Below are 20,224 nucleotides of genomic sequence, written 5' to 3'. Positions count from 1 at the left end.
TTCCTTTTTGTTTACTCTGGAAAGATTCCTCGCTCCGCTCCCGAGGAGTGCTAAAGGATACACAAGAAGGAGACTGTGGTATGGTATCTGGACATGAGAAGGTCCCATATGGCTGCCATAGATTCAGATTGAGAGGCCCTCTTAAGGCAGGCGGGATGGGCTCAGCTACTTTTGATGGGGTGATAGAAGAGATGAGACCAGATGCACAAGGTCACAGGCAGAAGAGTTTCCTTGAGTGATGTTTGATGGTGTCTGCTTTTGCACTCACTCGCACCTCTCTCTCTGTTCCTCCTATACTCTCATCCTCGCTCCCTCTTCCTCTCTCTCTCCCTCTCTATCTGTCTAAGGTTTTGGCACTTCAAACTGAGGCAGAGAAGGAAAAGGCAGAGGCTAAAAGGAAGATAGCCAAACTGGAAGAAGCACTCAGGTATGATGGGAAAAGGCTAAACAGAGAGTTGTGTTGAATTAAAGACGTTTCATGGGTAATTACATCCTGGGTCTATGCTTTAGACTCCATTGATAATTATTTAGTCTGTTTAAGATACTTCATCAGCATTTCAGCATCAGATGTCTTTCCAAAATCCAACAGAATGAGGAGTAAAAGGACGATCAGGCAGATTTTCAGGCACAAACACAATACAGAACCAACCCAGTCATATTCTGACGTTGTCACATTGCCGTTGTGGCAGGTACATGGAGAGTCACGGTGCATTATCACTATCTGTACTGAAACCGGCAGCAAAGTTTCCAACATGTCTAATGTTAGCAAGCATGATTTTTTTTTTTTTTTTAAGAGTCATTAATATCACAGATTTGGGCCTCGATTTTGTGGCTTCAGACTTTATTAAAAGGAGTTGTTTATGTCTACTGACTTTGAGTCTTTGATCATAAAAACAGCGTGTATGAATTCTGTTTTAAGGCGGAGTTTGGCTTTAACAAGTCAACCCTTGCGCGCTCTCTTTGATCTCTTCTCATAACTGAAACTAGTACTGAGTTGAGAGCCTTGAAAGTCTCAGAGCTTCACATGTGACTGGTGTTTGCGATGACTTGATGAAAACTGGCAAATCTAATCCTATTGTATAAACCGAGTAGTCTCTATAGTAATGAAAGCTGATAAACAAAACTGTCGACTTTGACACAATCATACGGCTGATATTTAATGGACGAGAAACAGCCTGGGTATTGGTTAATATTAAAGAGTGTTATGGGGTGATGCACATTGAGTCAAGAAAATTAAAAAACATGAACGCTACACTGATCAATATTTGATATCAACAATTGATAAAATGGCAAAGTAATGACGTGCGGTGAATCCACCAACAGTTCTTGTTTAATTCACTTTTCCTCAGCCTCCACTCAGCTTACTACCATCATTCAGCAATTTGTTTCAATTCAGTCTCATGATTCTCATCAGTCCTGTTTCCAGATGCAGCATACAGCTGTTTTGAATAAACTAAAAAGCCATATATTTCCCACAGGAGTAAGTGAGGGTGGCCTGTAACACAGTATTTAACAATAAATATGCTCTTTTTAAGTCAGTGAGATACCCATCATTGCTCAATTGTGAAATCTGTTAAAGTAACCATATTCTGTCATTTATATACATGATTGCTTCACTCAGACATACTCATACGATTACTGAACATTGTCAGTGTCACTCTAGTGAAGGGTAAATACACTTTTGGATTGTTTAGTTCTCTCCATCTTTGTCGCCAGAAGGAAGACCTATGCGTATGTGCGCCTTCAACCCTTTCTGCCATCCAGACTGGTCCTCAGTCACTAATATCTCTTTAGAAATGTTCAAAAAATTAGTGCAGACACAAAATAGGCATTGGATTAAGTGCTTCCTCTGGATTAAAAGTGGTTAAGAAAGAAAAGTAAAAAGTAAAACTCACTGTGGCTCAAGTTTAAAAAAAAAGAAAAAAGAAGTATGTATGAAGTATGAAAGGCGATCAGTATTAAAAAGATGTCCAAGATGAGCCATATTCTCCAGCATCTGTGGAAAAGTGTCAAACATTTTGACTAAGTGACGACATCCAGCAAGGATGAGGATTCAATGAAGGATAAGATGAGAAGTATTAATAACATTAATAATGCTATGTTGTTGGTATGTTTGGTCTAAGGCACATATACAAAGATTGTGGAGCCCCGTGGTCCACAACAATCAAGTTTTCAATGAGCTCCACAAAGAAGCTCAAAGACATGGAGTCTTAAGCATGTGCATTTCATTAATGTGTCTGCAACACATTCAGACAACTGCTGTGACAACTTTTAAGGACACGCAATCGAATGGTGGCGAAGGATGTCTGAAGGGGAAGAATGTCAGTGTTTCTTTGGGCCTGTCTGATTGTTAAATACACAACGCTTTGCAAACACATTCACTATGTTTTCAGCATGATATACTGCTGCAGCTCCTGCTTCGAGGCAGTTGTGTTGAGCGTTGAAAGTGCAGATTTAACTGTTTCCAATAATGATTGCTCACATACATTGCGTGGTTCAAGAAGTTATTGTAGTGCACAAATGCAGGGCAATGAAACAGCTTTACCTAAATGGAATGTAGCCACACCTAAATAGTGTTGTTAATTAAACTTGTAGCTACAATGTTTCAGAATGCCTACTATAGAGGAAAATATTATTAAAGGAATGGATAAAAAATAACATGTAATCTACTCTAAATGCCACATCCAACACTAACTCCTTTAGCTTCAACACTCTCTTCTATCCAGAGCTGCATATGTTGAAATGCTCGACTTCAGCAGACTGCAGACAATCAGCAAACCAACCAGCGAGCCAGTCAGTACATTCCACTGGGTAATTAATCCCATACAGGGCCATATTACTTGGCCACAAGCAGATTATAGTTTCTGTGGCAAGACTAGATCATGTTCTGCACAATTAAACAGAGCGCCGGCTCGGCCTATTCAGCAACTGTAGCTCCAGTTCCAGCTATACATGGCCCAAGCTCGTCACAGTGCCATCACTCACCCCGAGTGGGTTTTAGCTGTTTGTTGTAGCATAATAGAAACCCAAAGGTCTTCCAGGGTTCTTCTTCTATGGTCAAAGTGGTCTTAGACAAACACTAACAATAACACTGTGGCTGTTTGAGGAAAAGATTGTATGGTTGTTACTCCTCTTCCTTTCTTTCAGTCACCATGATGCAACAAAAAAACACATTTTTGTAGCATTTAGTAAATATCATAAGGGGACACTGATGGTTGTGTTTTCTTATTGTTTGCTTGTCATTGTCAGCCCAGCTACAGAGAACGTCCTTAAACACAGCAGACGGATCCGTTTGTGCATAAATTATCCTTGTTGTTAGTATCAGTAACGAGCCAGTCATTCCCTCGTTTAAACACTGAAAACGGCAAGTGGCCTGTTGGGCTCTTAGCTAATTAAATACTCAGGCTGCATACACACGCACACACTTTCTCGAACACACTGAGCAGCCTGATGTCTGCTACCTGCCTGCTGCCGTGGCAACACTGACGGCCTTTAAAGGCGATCCAGCAGAACTTCAAAGTCAAAGCAAGACCGCACGCAGGTGTGTGTGTGTGTGTGTGTGTGTGTGTGTGTGTGTGTGTGTGTGTGTGTGTGTGTGTGTGTGAAGATTGGAGGATGAATGATAAAATTAAACAAATAGAACTGCTCAAGAAACCTCCTCCTTCAGATACTCTGCGATACATGCATCTGTATAATGCATGCACAATGATCCATGCAGACTATGTGAACATAGATTTATTATTAACAGTCTTTGCCTATATAAAAAAAAATATTTAAAAAATCCACAAATTTATATTTTTTTCTTAATAAGTTGATGCGACTGCTGGTTGTGCATTTTTAATGGATCTGATTATTCATATGTAGCATAAGTAAGTGATACCCATTCAAAGTCTAAGAAGAATATGATCTTCTTGTCCTGTCATGCAAATAAGCATTGCTGTGTCAGTTTGAGTTCCTGGTCTGTGTTACTATGGCAACAACAACAGAAAGCACTACAAAGCTGCGCTGGGAACAAGTTTCTCTCCTTTTTTTTCATCCCAACGTGCCTCAGATCATTACAGGGCATTAGCATGGAGATGGAGAGATACACCACAGATAGTGGTGGTTGTGGATGGGGTAGTAAAGAGAGGAGGGAGCTCATCTGGGGAACAGCTTGCCTGCTTTGCAACAACGACCTCCAAATCACAATTTGGGGAAAATAGAAAACCACTCAAATTTTTAGAGTAGAGAAAAAGAAAAAGGTTGTAGATTATGGCGTTTCTTTTCTCTCTGAGACGCAGGCATCGTTTTATTTTTCATGCCGCCCTTCCTAGAACTTGTATCCCAGCTGCGTTAAACAAAACCACATCTTTACTAAGGCGTGGTGCAAACTTTGGTTTTGTCTCTCTGATTATTTACACTTTGGAGTGGCTGAAGTAGCACTTGACTGTGAGCGGCTATCCAGTTTCACACGCGGCATCATTAATATGATATTTCAGTCTTTGATTTATTTAACAATCCATCTCTAGTTTAAAGTTTGTCGCTTCCCTACTAATGTTGATTTTTTTTTTTCTTCTTTTTCGGGGGGGGAAACGTCGCCTTTTTTCACTGTTTATTCTCTAATCAGCTCTTGGCAACGTGTGTTTCCTTCTGGCTGCGTGTCATTGTTCACCTTGTGCATACCCATATGCATGCATGAGATAGGGTCCCTCATGCATGTCCTTCTACTCTTAAAGATAAAGGATTCATCCAATGCCTTCTTTCATGCTAGTGTGTGTGTGCGCACACTTTTTCTACAACTGGGTGTGTCTTTGAAGTGGTCTTATCTTTCTCAGCATTCCTCTCCCATGACAGGAGGGATGGAGGGAAATAGGGATGGGGTCCTGAGAGGGACCAGAGGTAGCCAAGCAGGGGCCATCCAGCAGCACGGTTAATGTTCAGGTGCAGGAGGAGCAGGTGGAGGTATGGATCCTGAATATTGAGAAGCTTCAGTGGGGCTCAATATTGACTCCCATGATAACTACTTTGAAAGGGGGAGTTGGGAATGGGTTAAGAATCAGTTCAATACCACAGATTTGACAAAATGAATATTCTGTCCTTTAAATAGATTTTGATAGATTTTTTTTAAATGAATACTTATTTGTATGTTTATTATTCAAGCTTGTAATGATCAGATAGCACTGCAAGGATATAACTGAGTCAGTCTAACCAGTATTTCCTCCTATTTCTGAATACTGAATTAGTAAAGTAGATAATGAATAAAAATGAGCAGTAATTCTGGTTATTTGTTATTCAGCTGTTATTTGTCATATTTAATCACCCCATCACTTAATGGTCTTACATTTTAATATCCTGCTTTAATGATTTTTAATTGGTTTTCTCTGCTTTCACGGTCGTCACTCGAAACCAAGCTTGGCATTTCTACGCGAAGCTGGTTTTCTTCCAAATCTGCGCTGAGAGTCTGAATTTAGACCAGCAGGCTCACTTAGAGCTGATGGTTCAGACTGCACGGATTGTCTTCAGGGCTTTCATTGTTTCACTCAACTTCATCTTCCACTGCATTATGTTTGGGATATGTAAATACAGTAGTCTCACTTTAGGGACTTGTGCCTAGTTGATTTAGCATGTTTCCATTGTAGTCTGCATAATTCGTAAAGCCAAATAGCATTTTAAGCCAACAGCAGAGACAGGAAAACCAACTTAGAACAACATTTTCCTAGATTTATCTCAAACTTTTATTAAAAAATTGCTCCATTTGGTTTTTTGTTGCTGTAGTTTGAATCGGATGTATAGAGAGCACAAATAACAGCCTTCCCTCGGCGTGTCTGCGCTACACTAAAGCGACAAGTTGTTTGGAGGGAACAACTTTTTCTTTAACGCCTTGGAACTGAGCGAGCTCCAGAGCTGGTTTGAACAATGACAAACATATATTGTTCTTTGTCTTTTTGCTCCGTCCCACCCACCATGTTTATCCACCTACATACTGCTACTGCCAGTGTGTGTTGCACCAGATTCATTATTCTCTCTCCTTATTGGTGTTTAGGTGTTTTTGAGGTACGACTCACTAACTAGTGTGAGGTAAAGTCGTTTTTCTTCTTCTTCTTCTTCTCCGGGGATTATGCGAGAGCATAAACTTCACAGCAAAGTTTGAAATGTCATCATGTCAGATGTCATATCCTTCTAGTTCTCGAGCAAAGCACTCCAAAGCGATTCCCTTTGCAACTTCTCCGAGATGTGGAAATCAGCTACTTAGTTATTGCATTGTCGCGTATTTCTGTGACTGATCTGGTCTAAGATATATCAGAAAATACTGAAATATATTCAAAATGTAGCATCTCCACTGGCCAATTGATGTGTCTTATTTTTGCTCCACAAATTCATATTCAGCTTGACTGAGAAAAACTGGAAAGCGGTTGCCTTTGAGCAACCGCTTGTTGTTCTTTTGATTATTCAACTTAGTTGTTGCATCTTTGATTCATCGTTTTGCCACAAAATCTTTGGGGTTTGGCAAACTGCTAGAAGGTTGGGGCTTAAATTAAAAAAATAAAGGTCAACAGTCATGTCTTTAAAGATGCTACCGAGGCAGCTGTTCCCTGCAGGCACGCGGACGACTACATGTGTAGATGCCACTGTAGGCGGAGGGCTGTGCTCTTTACGTTTGTGGCTGTTTTTTTGTTTAATTTATTAAAGTGAAATGCTGCTCATAAACAAGGCCAGAACTGTAGGTTGGCTTTAAAGCCATCCAGCTCGACGATGCTCTGTTTTCTATTCCCTCTTTTCTACCCTTTCTGCCTTTAATATTTTCTTGCCCTTGTGCTATCTCTCTTTTGTGTTCACTTATTTGTGGTCTGTCTCTTATTCTGTGTCTGTTTCTGTCTTCTTCTTTTTTTTCCCACTCTCTCTCCCTTTCTCTTTCTCTGGGGATGCAGATGAAAACCAAGCCTGTTTTATTTTTTCTTCAGAGGGCGCTGAATATTTCAGTTTTGCATTTTCTCTCTTTTTATGTGCTCTCGCTTTTTTTCTCCGAGCCCCTTTGATGTGTCTGTGGATTCGTTATCATTCCGTTTGGATGAGCTCACAGACGCAGATGTGGAGGCACTCACATGCACTTGGCTCTCTCTCTCTCTCACACACACACACACACACACACACAAACACACACTCACACTGACTCTCTGGCTTTTTATGCTAGAGACCAGCGGCATCCACATGCAAGCGTGCATTCTGGTCTGTTTGTCAGTCTTTTCCATGTGCTGCTCCACCCACATCACAGCCCATACAATTCTTAAATGCTCTTGCTTACATGAAAAGAATATTTGCATAAGCAATTAAGAGTTTCGTCTTTGTGCACAGACGTCAGCGGGTGCTTTTGTGTCAACTGCATGCGTGAGCCTATATACAGTAACTTCATTGTGTATCCGCCATGTGCTCGCGCACTCACACAGGCGGCACGTGGCACCGTGTGGTCAGAGGAGTCCGGAATATGCCGGCATCCCCGCACCCCTCCTGTCTGCCAGGCGGCTGGATGGCGGAAGCTCCTTCACCCTCTCTAGTACACAAACACTCTTCTCTCTTTGCCGCCCTCTCTTCCTCCCCTTTAAACAGCTGTTTAAGGATTGAGGGATAAGAGGACTTCCTCTTTAGCGAAGGCACATCTTTAATTTGAGCCTCCTCTCCTTCCACTTTTCTGACCAGAGATCCATTTAAAGCCAACAGGCCGCCCTGGCGCTGGCACCCCTCTCCTTCCCTTTCCCTCTCCATTTCTCTCTGCCAGGCCTCCTTGACTCCTTTTTCGCTGTCCTCTCATCTCACCCTCGTTGCTCTGTTATTGATGGTGACACGCTGTCTACCGCTGTAGTGACCACACACGTTCACACGTGCGCACACATACACACTCAGTTATGCTCCCGAGATTCCCCGAAGAGGCCAAGCGTTCACCTGCTCTCCTCAGTTTAAGAGCATAATATGTTTCAATCTGTCACATACTTGAAGTTAGCTGCAGTCACTTTTTTTTCTTCCTGTGTATTCTCTGAGGTATAGGCCCAGCAGCCAGCTCCAACTTACTCATAGTGCACTCCTTGAGTAGAGTTGTCAGTCACACAGAGAGTTTGGGATTGTGGCTCATGAACAAAGGCCTCTGTACACGCACGTGAGCGCGCACGCACGCGCAGGCTCAGTTGTCTCTCAAGCGAGACACACACCCAATTCTTTTCTCCCTCTCTCTCTCTCTACGCTCTCCTCTTGGAAGTTTTAAAAAAAACTTGCTATTTCTGTGACATCCATTTTTCCATCTTCCTCTCTCTTTTCCTCTTTTTTTTCTCTTTTTTCCATCTCAGTCTCCCCACATATCCTTTGTGTCTGTCTGAGTCCGGAAGGCAGTCGTGCAACGAGACTGATTAATAATTACAGAGTACACAAAATTGGGAAAGAGGCAAAAAAAAAAAAAAACACTTTGTCGTTTGATGTCCAACATGAGAGAAACCAAAATTACAAAGAGACAGAACTCTATAAAGAGGAGAGAAAGCTTGCACATTCCTTTCTCAATCCTCTGCTTTTGTTCTCTGCTGTTTTGTTTTTTTAATTTTTTTTATTTTATTGCCTCCTCTGTTTTTGCTGGGGGGGTTTTATCGCCTCAGTTTCAGTTCTGTCTTTATAAACACCTAAAGTTGTTTCTTTGATTACAGGAAGAGATTAACCACTTTACAAAGCTGCAAACCACTATATGCCTTTCTTTAGATGTACTTCCAATTTTTCATTTAATTTATTTTTTAAGTTGTGCATGGATGCTCATAATCATGCTGCTTTTGACAGCCTTCCTGCTTTGTGAAGTACAGATAAATGCACGGAGCATAGTGCCTCCCCCTACCACCACCACCCGATGTGTGCCTGTTGTAATTTAGTAATAAGATAAGATAAGATAAGATAACCTTTATTAGTCCCACACGTGGGAAATTTGTTTTGTCACAGCAGGAAGTGGACAGTGCAAAAGTTATGAGGCAAAAATTAGAATACAATAAGAATAAATACAGTACACAACTGTACAGAATAGAATAAAATAAAATACTATATACAGTAGAATAAAATAAAATAAATATACAATAAGATAAAAATAGAATACAAATACTATATACAACTGAGTAAAAATACAACGATGACAGAAAGGATTATTGCACTTAGTATTATTGCATATGTATGGATGTGTGTGCTTGATCAGTTAAAGTCTTTATTATGGAGTCTGACAGCAGTGGGGAGGAAAGACCTGCGAAATCTCTCCGTCCCACACCGTGGGTGCCGCAGTCTCCCACTGAAGGAGCTGCTCAGTGCTGTCACAGTCTGCTGCATGGGGTGGGAGATGTTGTCCATCAGGGATGACAGCTTAGCCGCCGTTCTCCTGTCACTCACCACCTCCACTGGGTCCAGAGGGCATCCTAGAACAGAGCTGGCCGTTCGGATCACCCTGTTCAGTCTCTTCCTGTCCCCAGCAGAGATGCTGCCGCCCCAGCAGACCACGCCATAAAAGATAGCAGAAGCCACAACAGAGTCATAGAAGGTCTTCAGGAGTGGGCCCTCCACTCCAAACGACCTGAGTCTCCGCAGCAGGTACAGCCTGCTCTGCCCTTTCCTGTAGAGGGCGTCTGAGTTATGAGTCCAGTCCAGTCTATTGTTCAGATGAACACCAAGGTACCTGTAGCTGTCCACAGCCTCAATGTCCATACCTTGGATGTTCAGTGGTTGCAGTGGAGAATGCTTGTGCCTGCGGAAGTCTACCACCAGTTCCTTGGTTTTACTGGCGTTGATCTGGAGGTAGTTCAGCTGGCACCAGTCCACAAAGTCTTGGGTCAGACCTCTGTACTCCTTGTCGTCCCCATCAGTGATGAGGCCGACTATTGCAGAGTCATCAGAGAACTTCTGCAGGAAGCACTGGGTGGAATTGTGGGAGAAGTCTGCAGTGTAGATGGTGAAGAGGAACGGAGCCAGAACCGTTCCCTGTGGGGCCCCCGTACTGCAGACGACCCTGTCCGACACACAGCCCTGAGTCCTCACATACTGTGGTCGGTCGGTGAGGTAGTCCAGGATCCAGGTAGTGAGGTGATGGTCCACTCCAGAGTTCACCAGCTTGTCCTTTAGAACCGAGGGAAGAATGGTGTTGAAGGCACTGGAGAAATCAAAGAACATGATTCTCACAGTGCTTCCAGCGGTCTCCAGGTGAGCGAGGGAACGATGTAGGAGGTGAATGACGGCATCATCCGCTCCAATGCCAGGCTGGTAGGCAAACTGAAGTGGGTCCAGTGATGAGCTTATTAGGCGCCGAAGCTGAGCCAGGACCAACCGCTCCAGGGTCTTCATCAGGTGGGATGTCAGAGCCACCGGCCTGTAGCTGTTGAGGTCCTTGGGGCGTGAAGTCTTTGGCACTGGTACAACACAGGAGGTTTTCCAGAGCTGTGGAACTCTTCCCAACCTCAGGCTCAGGTTGAAGAGGTGCTCCATCACCCCACACAGTTGGTCCGCGCAGGACCTGACGACCCTCGAGCTGATGCCATCTGGACCCGCTGCCTTCTTGCCATTAATCCTCCTCAGTTCCCTCCTAACCTGGGTGGTTGAGAGAGACAGGCTGGAGCCTTGTGTTGAGTGTGTATTGGATGCTGTTGTTGGGGGTGGGGGGGAGTGAGCAGGGTGAATAGAGGAGGTGTAATAGTTGTACTTCTAATTGGTTTAAAGTCCCACTGGCCAGAATTTCATTCTCGCTGCTGCTTGTCTGTCCAGAGGGAATAATTATCCATACCCTCTTAGAGTAGCAATTTACAAGGGAGCAGAAAAACACAGCCACACATTCACTTATACTCAAAGCACTGCATAAGGCACACTGTAAAGAGGAAAAAGTGCACAGTCAGTCGTACTGTCCCCCCTGATATCGTGCTCTTTGTGCTTGAATCAGATGAAGCATCTTGAAGGGTTGAAATAGTAGCTGCAGTCCATGTACCCGTTGTTGTAGTTGCACATTTAGTGTTACTTTTTGTGAAAATTAAATCAATTCACGCAATTCTGTTTTTAGCAAAGTCCCATTTATGCACTGTACATGGATAACAGATGCTGTCGTTAAATTATTATGATCTGTTTTTTGGTGTTTTTAAACCTGGGTGCGCAATTCTTAAGTTGTTTATTCAGACTATATTCGTGCACGCCACACATGTGAGGAGCACGTGTGGCGTCATTAAAATACGAACGTTATACGAGTGTAAGGGGATAATATTTTCCAGGTTTGTGGGGGGTTTTTTTGGTTGGATTTTGTCAACATGGTTTCATCAAGAAGTGTCATGCAAGAGATGAGTGAATCTGCCAAATTCCAACACTTCGAAATCTACTGTGGGTATCATGTGACAAACACTTGGAGGTGGCAGAACAGATGTGCGTGCTTTTGCGCATTATTTTTCACAGTCAAGTCTGAGTCGAAGTCATTGGTGACAACAGAGTTTTGTCATCACAATATTGAGTATAGAATCATATAATAATAGCAAACGTGTGTCAACTAGTCTGTTGTATATTTATTTTTAATTCTTTAGTAATTTTTTAGTTTTTAATATTTTTCATATAGCTGTGTATTTTCTTATGTCTGCCTTTATTTCAGTTTTTTTTTTTTTTAATCGGTTAATAAACCAAAAAATATGCAAAGAGGTGCAAATTTAGAGCAAGAAGTTTAGCCTGGCTCCAAAAATATTTCGGTTCATTTGCATCTCCAGGTTTGAATGTCAGCAGCAACTTTGTCTGGTGTCAGTTTCGTGATTGACTGACAGCCTGTTCGTGGTGTCACGTGTCTCCTGCCCAGCTCTACCCTCCCGCATAAGCAGGTGTAGTGGATGGATGGACAGAAATTTAAAAGCTGTTTACAAAAATAACACCTTCACACACTTCCCTGGCTTCTAGCGCTGTCATTTTTTTCTACTCTGTATCCCTCCGCCCAGACACACTCCCTTCCCCACCTACCTTCTGTGCGTTAAGCTTGACAGCTACATTGTATATGATGTTGCGGCTGGGCCTGTTGGCTGGGCTCTGACAGTTCTCAGTATGAGGCCATCCCTCTCAGTGTGCCTGTCAGTCCCTCTCCTCTTGGAAGACTGTGACCTGACATTTACCGGCAGTAGCATCGGCACGCCTGCCTGGGAGATACAGCCACGCATTCCGATGAGCGAGGCTATACCGCATGCACAAAGTGACTTATTTTAATTTAAAACAGGGTGAACGATAATGAAGGATCATGGAAAGTCTTCACACATCGTTCAACATGGGAAAGAAACTTGTTGTTTGTTGAATATTTCACTCTTTGATGTCGAGAGAAAGCACCACATTAAAGCTCAGTCTATCGTGTTTGATACATGAGTGTTGCTGAGTTTTTAAAACTTCTATATTATCAGTGAACCTAAGTAAACTTCACAATACATTTATAATCATTAAATTGCAAAAATTGTCAGCTGTAGCAAATTAAAACTCATATATGCAAATTAATATGTCATTATTTAATCGTTTGTTAATTTGTCCTCAGGTTCCATAAATACTCTATTTTCAAACAATTAGAATTTTGCAAAATAATATGGCAATTATTTCACAGTTCAGGTTTTAAAGGGTCAACCAAACCTGATAGTGTGTATGCAAAAAGAACAGTGATGATTTTCTGCTTCTAAGGTCTATCTTCGTTCTCTGTCTTTTACTATGAAACTACTGTTTTGAGAAGTTCTACAAAAATAAAAGTTTACTTTCTTTCTTAACTATTTCTGGATTTCTTGTCTGCAATTGTGTTTCTATGGCTATGTAGTGTGTGTTCATTTGTGTGTGTTTGGTTTGAAGGGAGAAGGAGAGCCAGCTGGACAGAGCCAGGGAGAGCCAAAGACAGCACATCCAGCAGGCAGATATGGCGCTGGAGCAGTTCAAGAAACAGGTGGAGCTCAGCTCTGAGAAGGCCTACGCTGACATGAAACTGCAGGTCCGATAACGCACATCAGCGCGCGCCGTAATCACAATGCATGCGAGCGAACACGGGCTGGCATCCACGCACACCTGTTTTCTGTTACACAAATGCATCCATATTCATGCGAGGACTGCACATTCCTCTTGTGCAATGTTTGTGTTTCCTGTTGTGTGCCAGAACAGATTAGTGTTTACACATGCACACACACTTTAACTGTAACCCTGTGTCAGGTTTGCTGTACCGCAAGCGGAGTGAGCTGCCTGCTTGGCAATAACCAGAACAATGGGCACACACACACATGCTCTTTATATTTTTTCAGCCTAACCACAGAGAACATATTCTGCAAGGCATCATTTTTCCAGCACCTTTGCTCTTACACTGAAAAATCTATATGCAAGAGCCAAGAACATTATCACCCTCAGGCCCTTTTTTGAGCCATCCAGTCATTCCAGATGAATGTAATTATTTGTAATCCCGCTCATTAAGCAGGTGTATTCACTTCACCGCTATCGCACAGTGAACTCTCTTCTTGTCAGTGGGCGTGACGTAGGCTGGTCAGGTTCCAGAGGAGAGCAGGTCGCCGCATTAAGCAAGCAGACTAATTAGTACGTCGGGCCTGCCTCGCGATCAGCGCTGCCTCGCTGCGTGGGCTGCTGCTTATTGGGAGAGACTTGCGATCGATACGCACTCGGCTCGAAAACTTCTGATGCTGTTTTACTAGTCAGTTTAGCTATAGGCGCTTTTGTCAAGCATTTACTGCGTGTGTGCAGTATTGACCAGGCTGCACCGAGTGTGGTCCTAAATGTTTTAAAGGGCCCAATGCTGGAGAGATTATTAAGTTTTAGTTGCTGGTTATTTTTATTTATGTATTTTAAATGGCTAATCATTATTATGTCTGAGTGGGAGTTTTGGATATTCGTGGGCAAACAAACTAAACGTTATTTCCCAAGCCTGAATTTAAAATACCCTCTTGTATTTCAAAAAGCGAAGAAGAAGAAGAAAGAAAGTGTGCTGCTTGCATCTGATGCATCTGAGCAGAAAAAAGGAAGAAGATCCCATTCAAGTAATAAAGCATATTCAGGTGTTGTCGAAGCTGGGACTTTCTTGAAGTTTTTGCGTTATTGCGAGTAGACTCTTTTGGATCGGTGCCACAACACTGAATATTTTTAAATATTTGCACAGGAAGACAGAACTTTTGTTTGCCTTCTTTCTTTCTTGTTCTTGCTACTTGAATTCAAGGCCACATGTGTGGCGAGCGATGCCTTGGAAAATGTCTATATCGGTGCGCCACTTCATCCTGCTACTCTTTTCTGATGTTCTCATCCTTCCATCCTGTTGCTCATTCTTTCTTTTCCCGTTGAGCCCCCCCTTGGCATCCTGATCTCCAATCTGACTTTATCCTCAGCCCACATCAAAGCCATGGGAGAGGGGAGCAGTCTCTCCTGCATCTCTGTCATCCTCACCCCCCCCCCCCTCTTTCCTCTTCTTTTCCTCCCCACCCCACTTGTTCATCGCTGCATCACGTTCTCCGGCTAAGGCTTTAATGTTGCAGAAAGAACTTCAAAATAAGTTTTTACTCTCCTCCCCCCCCCCCCCCTTCCTTCCTTCCTTCCTTCCATCACCCATCCATCCTCTCGTCATCTTCTCTCTCTTTCTCTGTCTGCAGATAGAGTTATATCTAATGGATTATCTGTATCACCCCCTTCCTCTCTCTGTCTGTCTCTCGTTTTAAAATCAGCATCTCACTTTTAGAGCTCACTTTAAAGGAAAGAGTCTGCCCTATTTTGATTTAAAAAAAAAAAAAAAAGAAGAAGAAGAAGCACCACGCAGAATCAAATCTCTGTTGCGCGCATAGTTCAAAGGAGGCTTCGGCATTTTAAATGGATTAATCAAAACACATTTTGCATTTCCTGAGCGTTACACACAGCGTAGCCCAAATACAGAGGCGTTTGAGTAAATTGCATTTCCAATTGTTGCTGATTACCGTCACCTGAACAGGAAAATCGGAAAAAGGTAGAGTGTGGGGAAGTAGAGTATAGGGTAAATACTGCGGAATCCCTTTTTCCACGAAAACACAAAGACAAAGGCTTATAAATTTTTATGTGAACTGCTTGCGTAACAGTGCAAATTATTTAGATTTCAGTTTGAGTAGATTTATATATCAGCATGCTGCGTCATTCCAGCATCATCACAGGAATTCGTTGTGTTCTTTCTCAGTGGCACTTCATTAATCTCCAATTAAAAGACAAATATTCCCGGAGCCTCACTTTCCTGCAGATCCCAGGTGTTATTCTGGTAGTTTGGTGTATGAGATTTACTGTACTTGCGATTCTGCAGAGATATTTCTAAATATACATATATTATATGACCAGCCTTATGCTTGTGTACTAATTAATGAACTTATGTGCTGGATTCTTCTGATGCCTTTAGATGGAGAAGGTAGAGGAGGACCTGAAGCGCTCCAGGTCCCTCAGGGAGAAGCAGGCCAAAGAGTTCTCGCAGCAACTCGACGACCTCAGACAGAAGTTCGAGCAGCAGGTCTGTGAGTTTCTAACTCACTGTGCAATTGTTCTTGACTTCTGTGCTCATCTCCGTCATCGCCATCATCGTGTTATCTTCACTCTATTATCAGCGAGCACTCGGTCTATTGGAGACAGCTAACGGGCGACTGACATCCATTTGGAGCAGTCTTGTTATTCCTCCCCATCTGTTCCGTCTGATTAATTTCTCATGATAAGGGGCATGTTTTAGATTAAGCTTAGATTCCGGCTCAATAAATATCTTAAACGTGGCCAATTGAAAAGTAACGCAATCTGCATAGAAGATGTGTAGCTCGCTTATCACCCCATCTCACTCACTCTTCTTCAATTAAGAGTCGAGAAACCATTTTCACAACCCATTTGAAATCTGGCTCGCTGATAGAGACGCAGCAGATTCAATTAAACCGCAGGAGCCGATATTAGTGTTGGCGGCTGATCTTACTGTAGGAGGCAGAGAGCATCACTTTTATTTCTGTTACTGTAACAAATGTAAACAGTATTTATATACCAAATAAAAAATAAACTATCTAAATTACTCCATACGAGACTTTATGACCATGTGACACCACGCTTGTTTTGGGCGTGGATATTACTAACGGCTGTGACATCTCTTTTTTCCTCATCTATATCCACAACATGATTGCTTTCCAGGCACCAAATAGCACTCAACCTTTGTGTTAATAAGCATGCTTACACTCATTTCCAGGCCAGATGGAGTTTACGTTGCGTGTAATTTGCTGTAGATCGCTGTAAATGGGGGGGATATGAGGCCAGTCTTATATCTAAGGAATGGAGAAACTGTGCTTCATTATCGATTTGCTCCATGGCTGAACAGTTGGGTTTGTAATTAGAATGGCATTTATAAAATAAAATGTTAAAAAATAGCATATTTTAAAACCACTTAAATATAAAGACTACAGTGTGTTGAAATATTTTTCAAAACATCCCCGGAAACTGAAGAAAGGGCCGGGACATAAAGCGCTTCACTGGCTGCTGCAACGATAAATCGTCATATAAATAGACACTGCTGGTTAAACCATTAAACAGATTGCATTTGCATCTAAAAGACACTGTCATCCCCATGTAACCATCCAGTAAATGCAAAGATTTATCAGTGTTTTGAATGCCAGCTACAGCGTATTGTTCTGAGAAGTCATAACTAACGGGTAAACGATCAAAGGTTTGCAGGAAATATTGAAGTGACGATTATCAGCCACTGCCACGCTGAGTGGGGGTGCAGTTGACAGTTGAAGACAGCCACATAGGGTTAGCGGCACATCAGAAAGGCTTTTGTCTTAAAGATAAAACATACATGAAAACAATGGACCTGTCTCTGTTATGATTTTGATATGAGAGCTGAGATTTGCTACAAAGAGTTTGGAGGGGGGGTGTTTTTACACCTAGGCATGTTATTATTCATGAGCTACTCTGTGACCAGCCGCTTAATGTTAGACATGCGTTATATATTGTTTTGAAGCAACTCCACATTCTTGACTTGTTTCCTTTCTCTCGTGTCTGTGTGAGAGTACATTGTGTTTTCACTCTAGAAAAGCTGGTGTCACAAGATTTCTGGGGTCAAGGTAGTTCATTCAGATGTTCACAAAAGAACACTCCCTCCAGTGCAGCTTCGGGGGGGGATCTGTGTGCGAAGGAGTTGTTTTCCACTTGACCCCCAAGGCAATCAGACATCGTGGTTTCTGACAGAGCTCTTCCTCTTACAGTCTGGGAGACGTATCAAGATTAAACGGCTCATCGCGACCTTGAGAGTTTAAATACACAACCGGCCTCTTTCTTCAGATGTTAGGTTGGAACAATAAATACTAAAGCAGGCTGGTTTATTGTACAAGTCGACCGGTGATATTGGTGTCAGTGAATATGTTGAGATCTATGGGAGAATGTGTAGCTGCAAGAATTTGGTAAAAGTATATCATACAGGAGGGAAAAAAACACTTATCAAAGTTTATTTGGGAGCAAAAATGTTTTTTCTAGCCAGTGATAAAATAATAATAAAAGTATTGCATTAGCTGTTCAGGAATTTCGGTCTTTTATGTAATAAACAGTTCTCCATTTCACAAACTAGGATAATTTTTAATACAAAAATTGTTTTTAAAACTGAAATGAAATGAAAATCCTTTGCGGTCAGTGATTGCCTAAAGTCTTAAACCCATGAACATCACTAACCTCCCTTGTGATCCCCTGATAGGCCTTTACTGCAGCTGTTATTAGATGCTGCTTGTGTGTGGGTCTCTCTACATTCAGTTTCATTTTCAACAACAGAAAAATAGCTCTTTTGGGTTGAGATCAGGTAAATGACTTGGCCATTGAAGAACAGGACCTCTGTGGTTGCTTTTGCAGTATACTTTGGTTCATCATCCATGTCATCTTGCTACTTCTATCAGCAGACATATGACCAATAAACACTAGTGACGTAGTTACACTGCCATACATGAATATGCATGGTTATACTTGGTCATACATGCCTGCTAGTTCTAGCTCGGCCATACATGCCCATGCTACGACACTTCCTCCACCATCTTTGATAGATGATGTGTATGTTTTAGATCATGAGCTTTTTCTCTTCTTCTACATTTGTTTCTCGTACCTTCATTCTGGTACATGTTGATCTTGCCCAAATTGTATCCATTTTTTTTTTCCCAGAACTATCCGGAGTCTTACATTTTTTTTCTTGCTAACTCTAATCTAGCCGTCTTGTTCTTGAGTGTAATGAGTGGGTTGCACCTTTTTGTAAGTTCTTGGCTGTAGACTTTGGCAATAATACACATAGCTTTTCAAGTCTGTTCCTGATATGGGTTGACATTGTGAAAGGTTTTTCTTCACCAAAGAGAGAATTCTACAATCATCCACTTTAATTGTCTTCTATGGTCTTTTAATTCTTTTGGTGATGCTGAGCTGGGCAGCGCATTCCTTATTTCTACCTGATTGCTGATTTGGCCACTTCTGCAGTTTTTGCGATCTCTCTGGAGCTTTTCTGGGGGCTTTCAGCCTAACCCTAACCATGACCTTTGTCATTCAGAATCAGTGAACAGCTACCGAATCCAAGTTCAATTCCACCTGCTTGATTTGTCGTATAATAACAAAGGAAAACATATAAAAATGGCTGTGAATGCGATAATTTTGTTGAACTCTTTGATTTAAGTGAAAGTCTGCACTTGAGTCACATCTTAAATGGTCAATTTAAAATCCTCTGTGTGCAGAGGCAAAATTACATGTAGATGTACAAGACGATACGTATATTGAACACATATATCAGCAATAAATAGAGTGGCCAGTTGCAGTACAAACCTGTAGTGAGATTGAAGGTGTCTTTTTTTTTCTGTTCCTCAGTCTCTCTCCACCCGCCTTCATGCACCCCATTCTCCCCTGCTGAGACCAGACAGGCCTTCTGTTCTACTCTGCTTTCCTCCCTCCTCTCCCCTCCGCCTTTCCAAACATTTTCAGATTTCCCTCCCCAGGGTTGAAAGAAGCCTATTACCTCACTGTCCTGCTTGAAGGCATGCAGCTCACACACATACACAACCATGTCAGTCCAGGCTGACGGGAGTCGTGCTGTGCAGTAACACCCGACTCACTCTGTATCTACGGCACCCAGCTGTGCCATACCCGTTTCAGTCTTCCCTCATAAGCACCATGCCGGTCCCTTTAAGAACCACAGCATCCAGCATCCTCTAGTCCACAGTGGCGCTACGTGATGTCACAGCCAGGCTCCTTGCTATGTCTGCTCTCTGTCATCTCCTCTCCGTGCTTTTCTAAAAAGATTTTTCCACCATCTTGCCCAATTCTTTATCCTAATTTCTCCCGAGATCCCCTCTTTCCTCCAAACCTCCCCCCATGGGCCGAGAGTCTGAGCAGAAAGGAACAGTAAGTCAGGACGTCCTCCGCCACTTTCTCTTACCTGCTGGGGAGTTCTTGAAGCAGCTGCGCGCTGCTCAATCCCTCAGCTCTAAAATGTACAGCTGTATGATTCTGACTCTTCGTGTGGGACAATGCATTCTAGCTGTGGATCTGATTTGCATGTGTTATTTTGTTAAATGGGAAAGGAGGTGAAGGCGGTGCAAGTTGTCACTAGAATTTTCTGTAGACATCATCATCGGCAGCATGTGAAACATGTTGCGCTTGTTTCGTGTGGTGTTTGCCTGCCTGCTGTCCTGATCTGTTCTGAAAAATGGCATGTGTGTGAGGTTATCCTGAGGGTGTGTGTAATTGTTTACTTCTGCCATGCCATCAACTAAGCCTCAGAGATAAAATCCATTTTTATTCAGTGATCCTTTGATTGCTATTTGCTGAGGTTGAAGTTGAAGTTCTCCCAAAAGTAGAGGAATACATTCTTGGCTGTCTAAATCAAGTTTCTATTGTGGCCTTCGTCTCAGTGCCAGGGATGGAATCCGGCTTCCTGTAGATAGCCCCTCATTCATCACCTGCTCTGAATAGCAGGCAACGTTGGAAGATATAACCATGGATAGAGCAGGCAGCGGGCACAGAGGCCGTTGATCTCCGCTTCTCTGGCAGGCCAGGTAGGGTGCCGTCATGCACAATGTGCGGGGGATTAGCTTCAAAGCAGGGAGGCAAATGGGCCCCAAGCCCCTGCTGTCCTTTCAGGGCTCCGACTGGGCCTGCACGGTGGGATGGTGTGGGGGTCACTTGTCTCCCCGCCATGGGGGAGTGGGAACGGAACGGAGCCTGGGAAAGGCTTGGGGGCTTGGGGCTGGGAGCTTCACTGGCAAGG

The 20,224-nt window shown here is 42.7% G+C and overlaps 1 protein-coding gene across 6 annotated transcripts in view; it reads left to right on the top strand.

Annotated features, from left to right (window-relative positions):
- The window catches only part of cep112 (centrosomal protein 112), a 137,846-nt gene that overhangs the window by 57,488 nt on the left and 60,134 nt on the right, over positions 1 to 20,224 (top strand). For 5 of the 6 annotated variants that reach the window (XM_004558319.4, XM_076883145.1, XM_076883142.1 and 2 more), the window contains 3 exons: positions 348 to 427; positions 12,820 to 12,955; positions 15,371 to 15,478. In XM_004558319.4, the coding sequence (XP_004558376.3) occupies positions 348 to 427; positions 12,820 to 12,955; positions 15,371 to 15,478 (324 nt within the window). The remainder of the gene's footprint in view (positions 1 to 347; positions 428 to 12,819; positions 12,956 to 15,370; positions 15,479 to 20,224) is intronic. The other variant, XM_076883143.1, reaches the window with a different exon arrangement.

This window comes from Maylandia zebra, linkage group LG4 (genome assembly GCF_041146795.1).
Source record: "Maylandia zebra isolate NMK-2024a linkage group LG4, Mzebra_GT3a, whole genome shotgun sequence".
NCBI lineage: Eukaryota > Metazoa > Chordata > Actinopteri > Cichliformes > Cichlidae > Maylandia > Maylandia zebra.
Note: the sequence above shows the minus strand (reverse complement) of the source record. Positions and strands in the feature narration are given on the sequence as shown.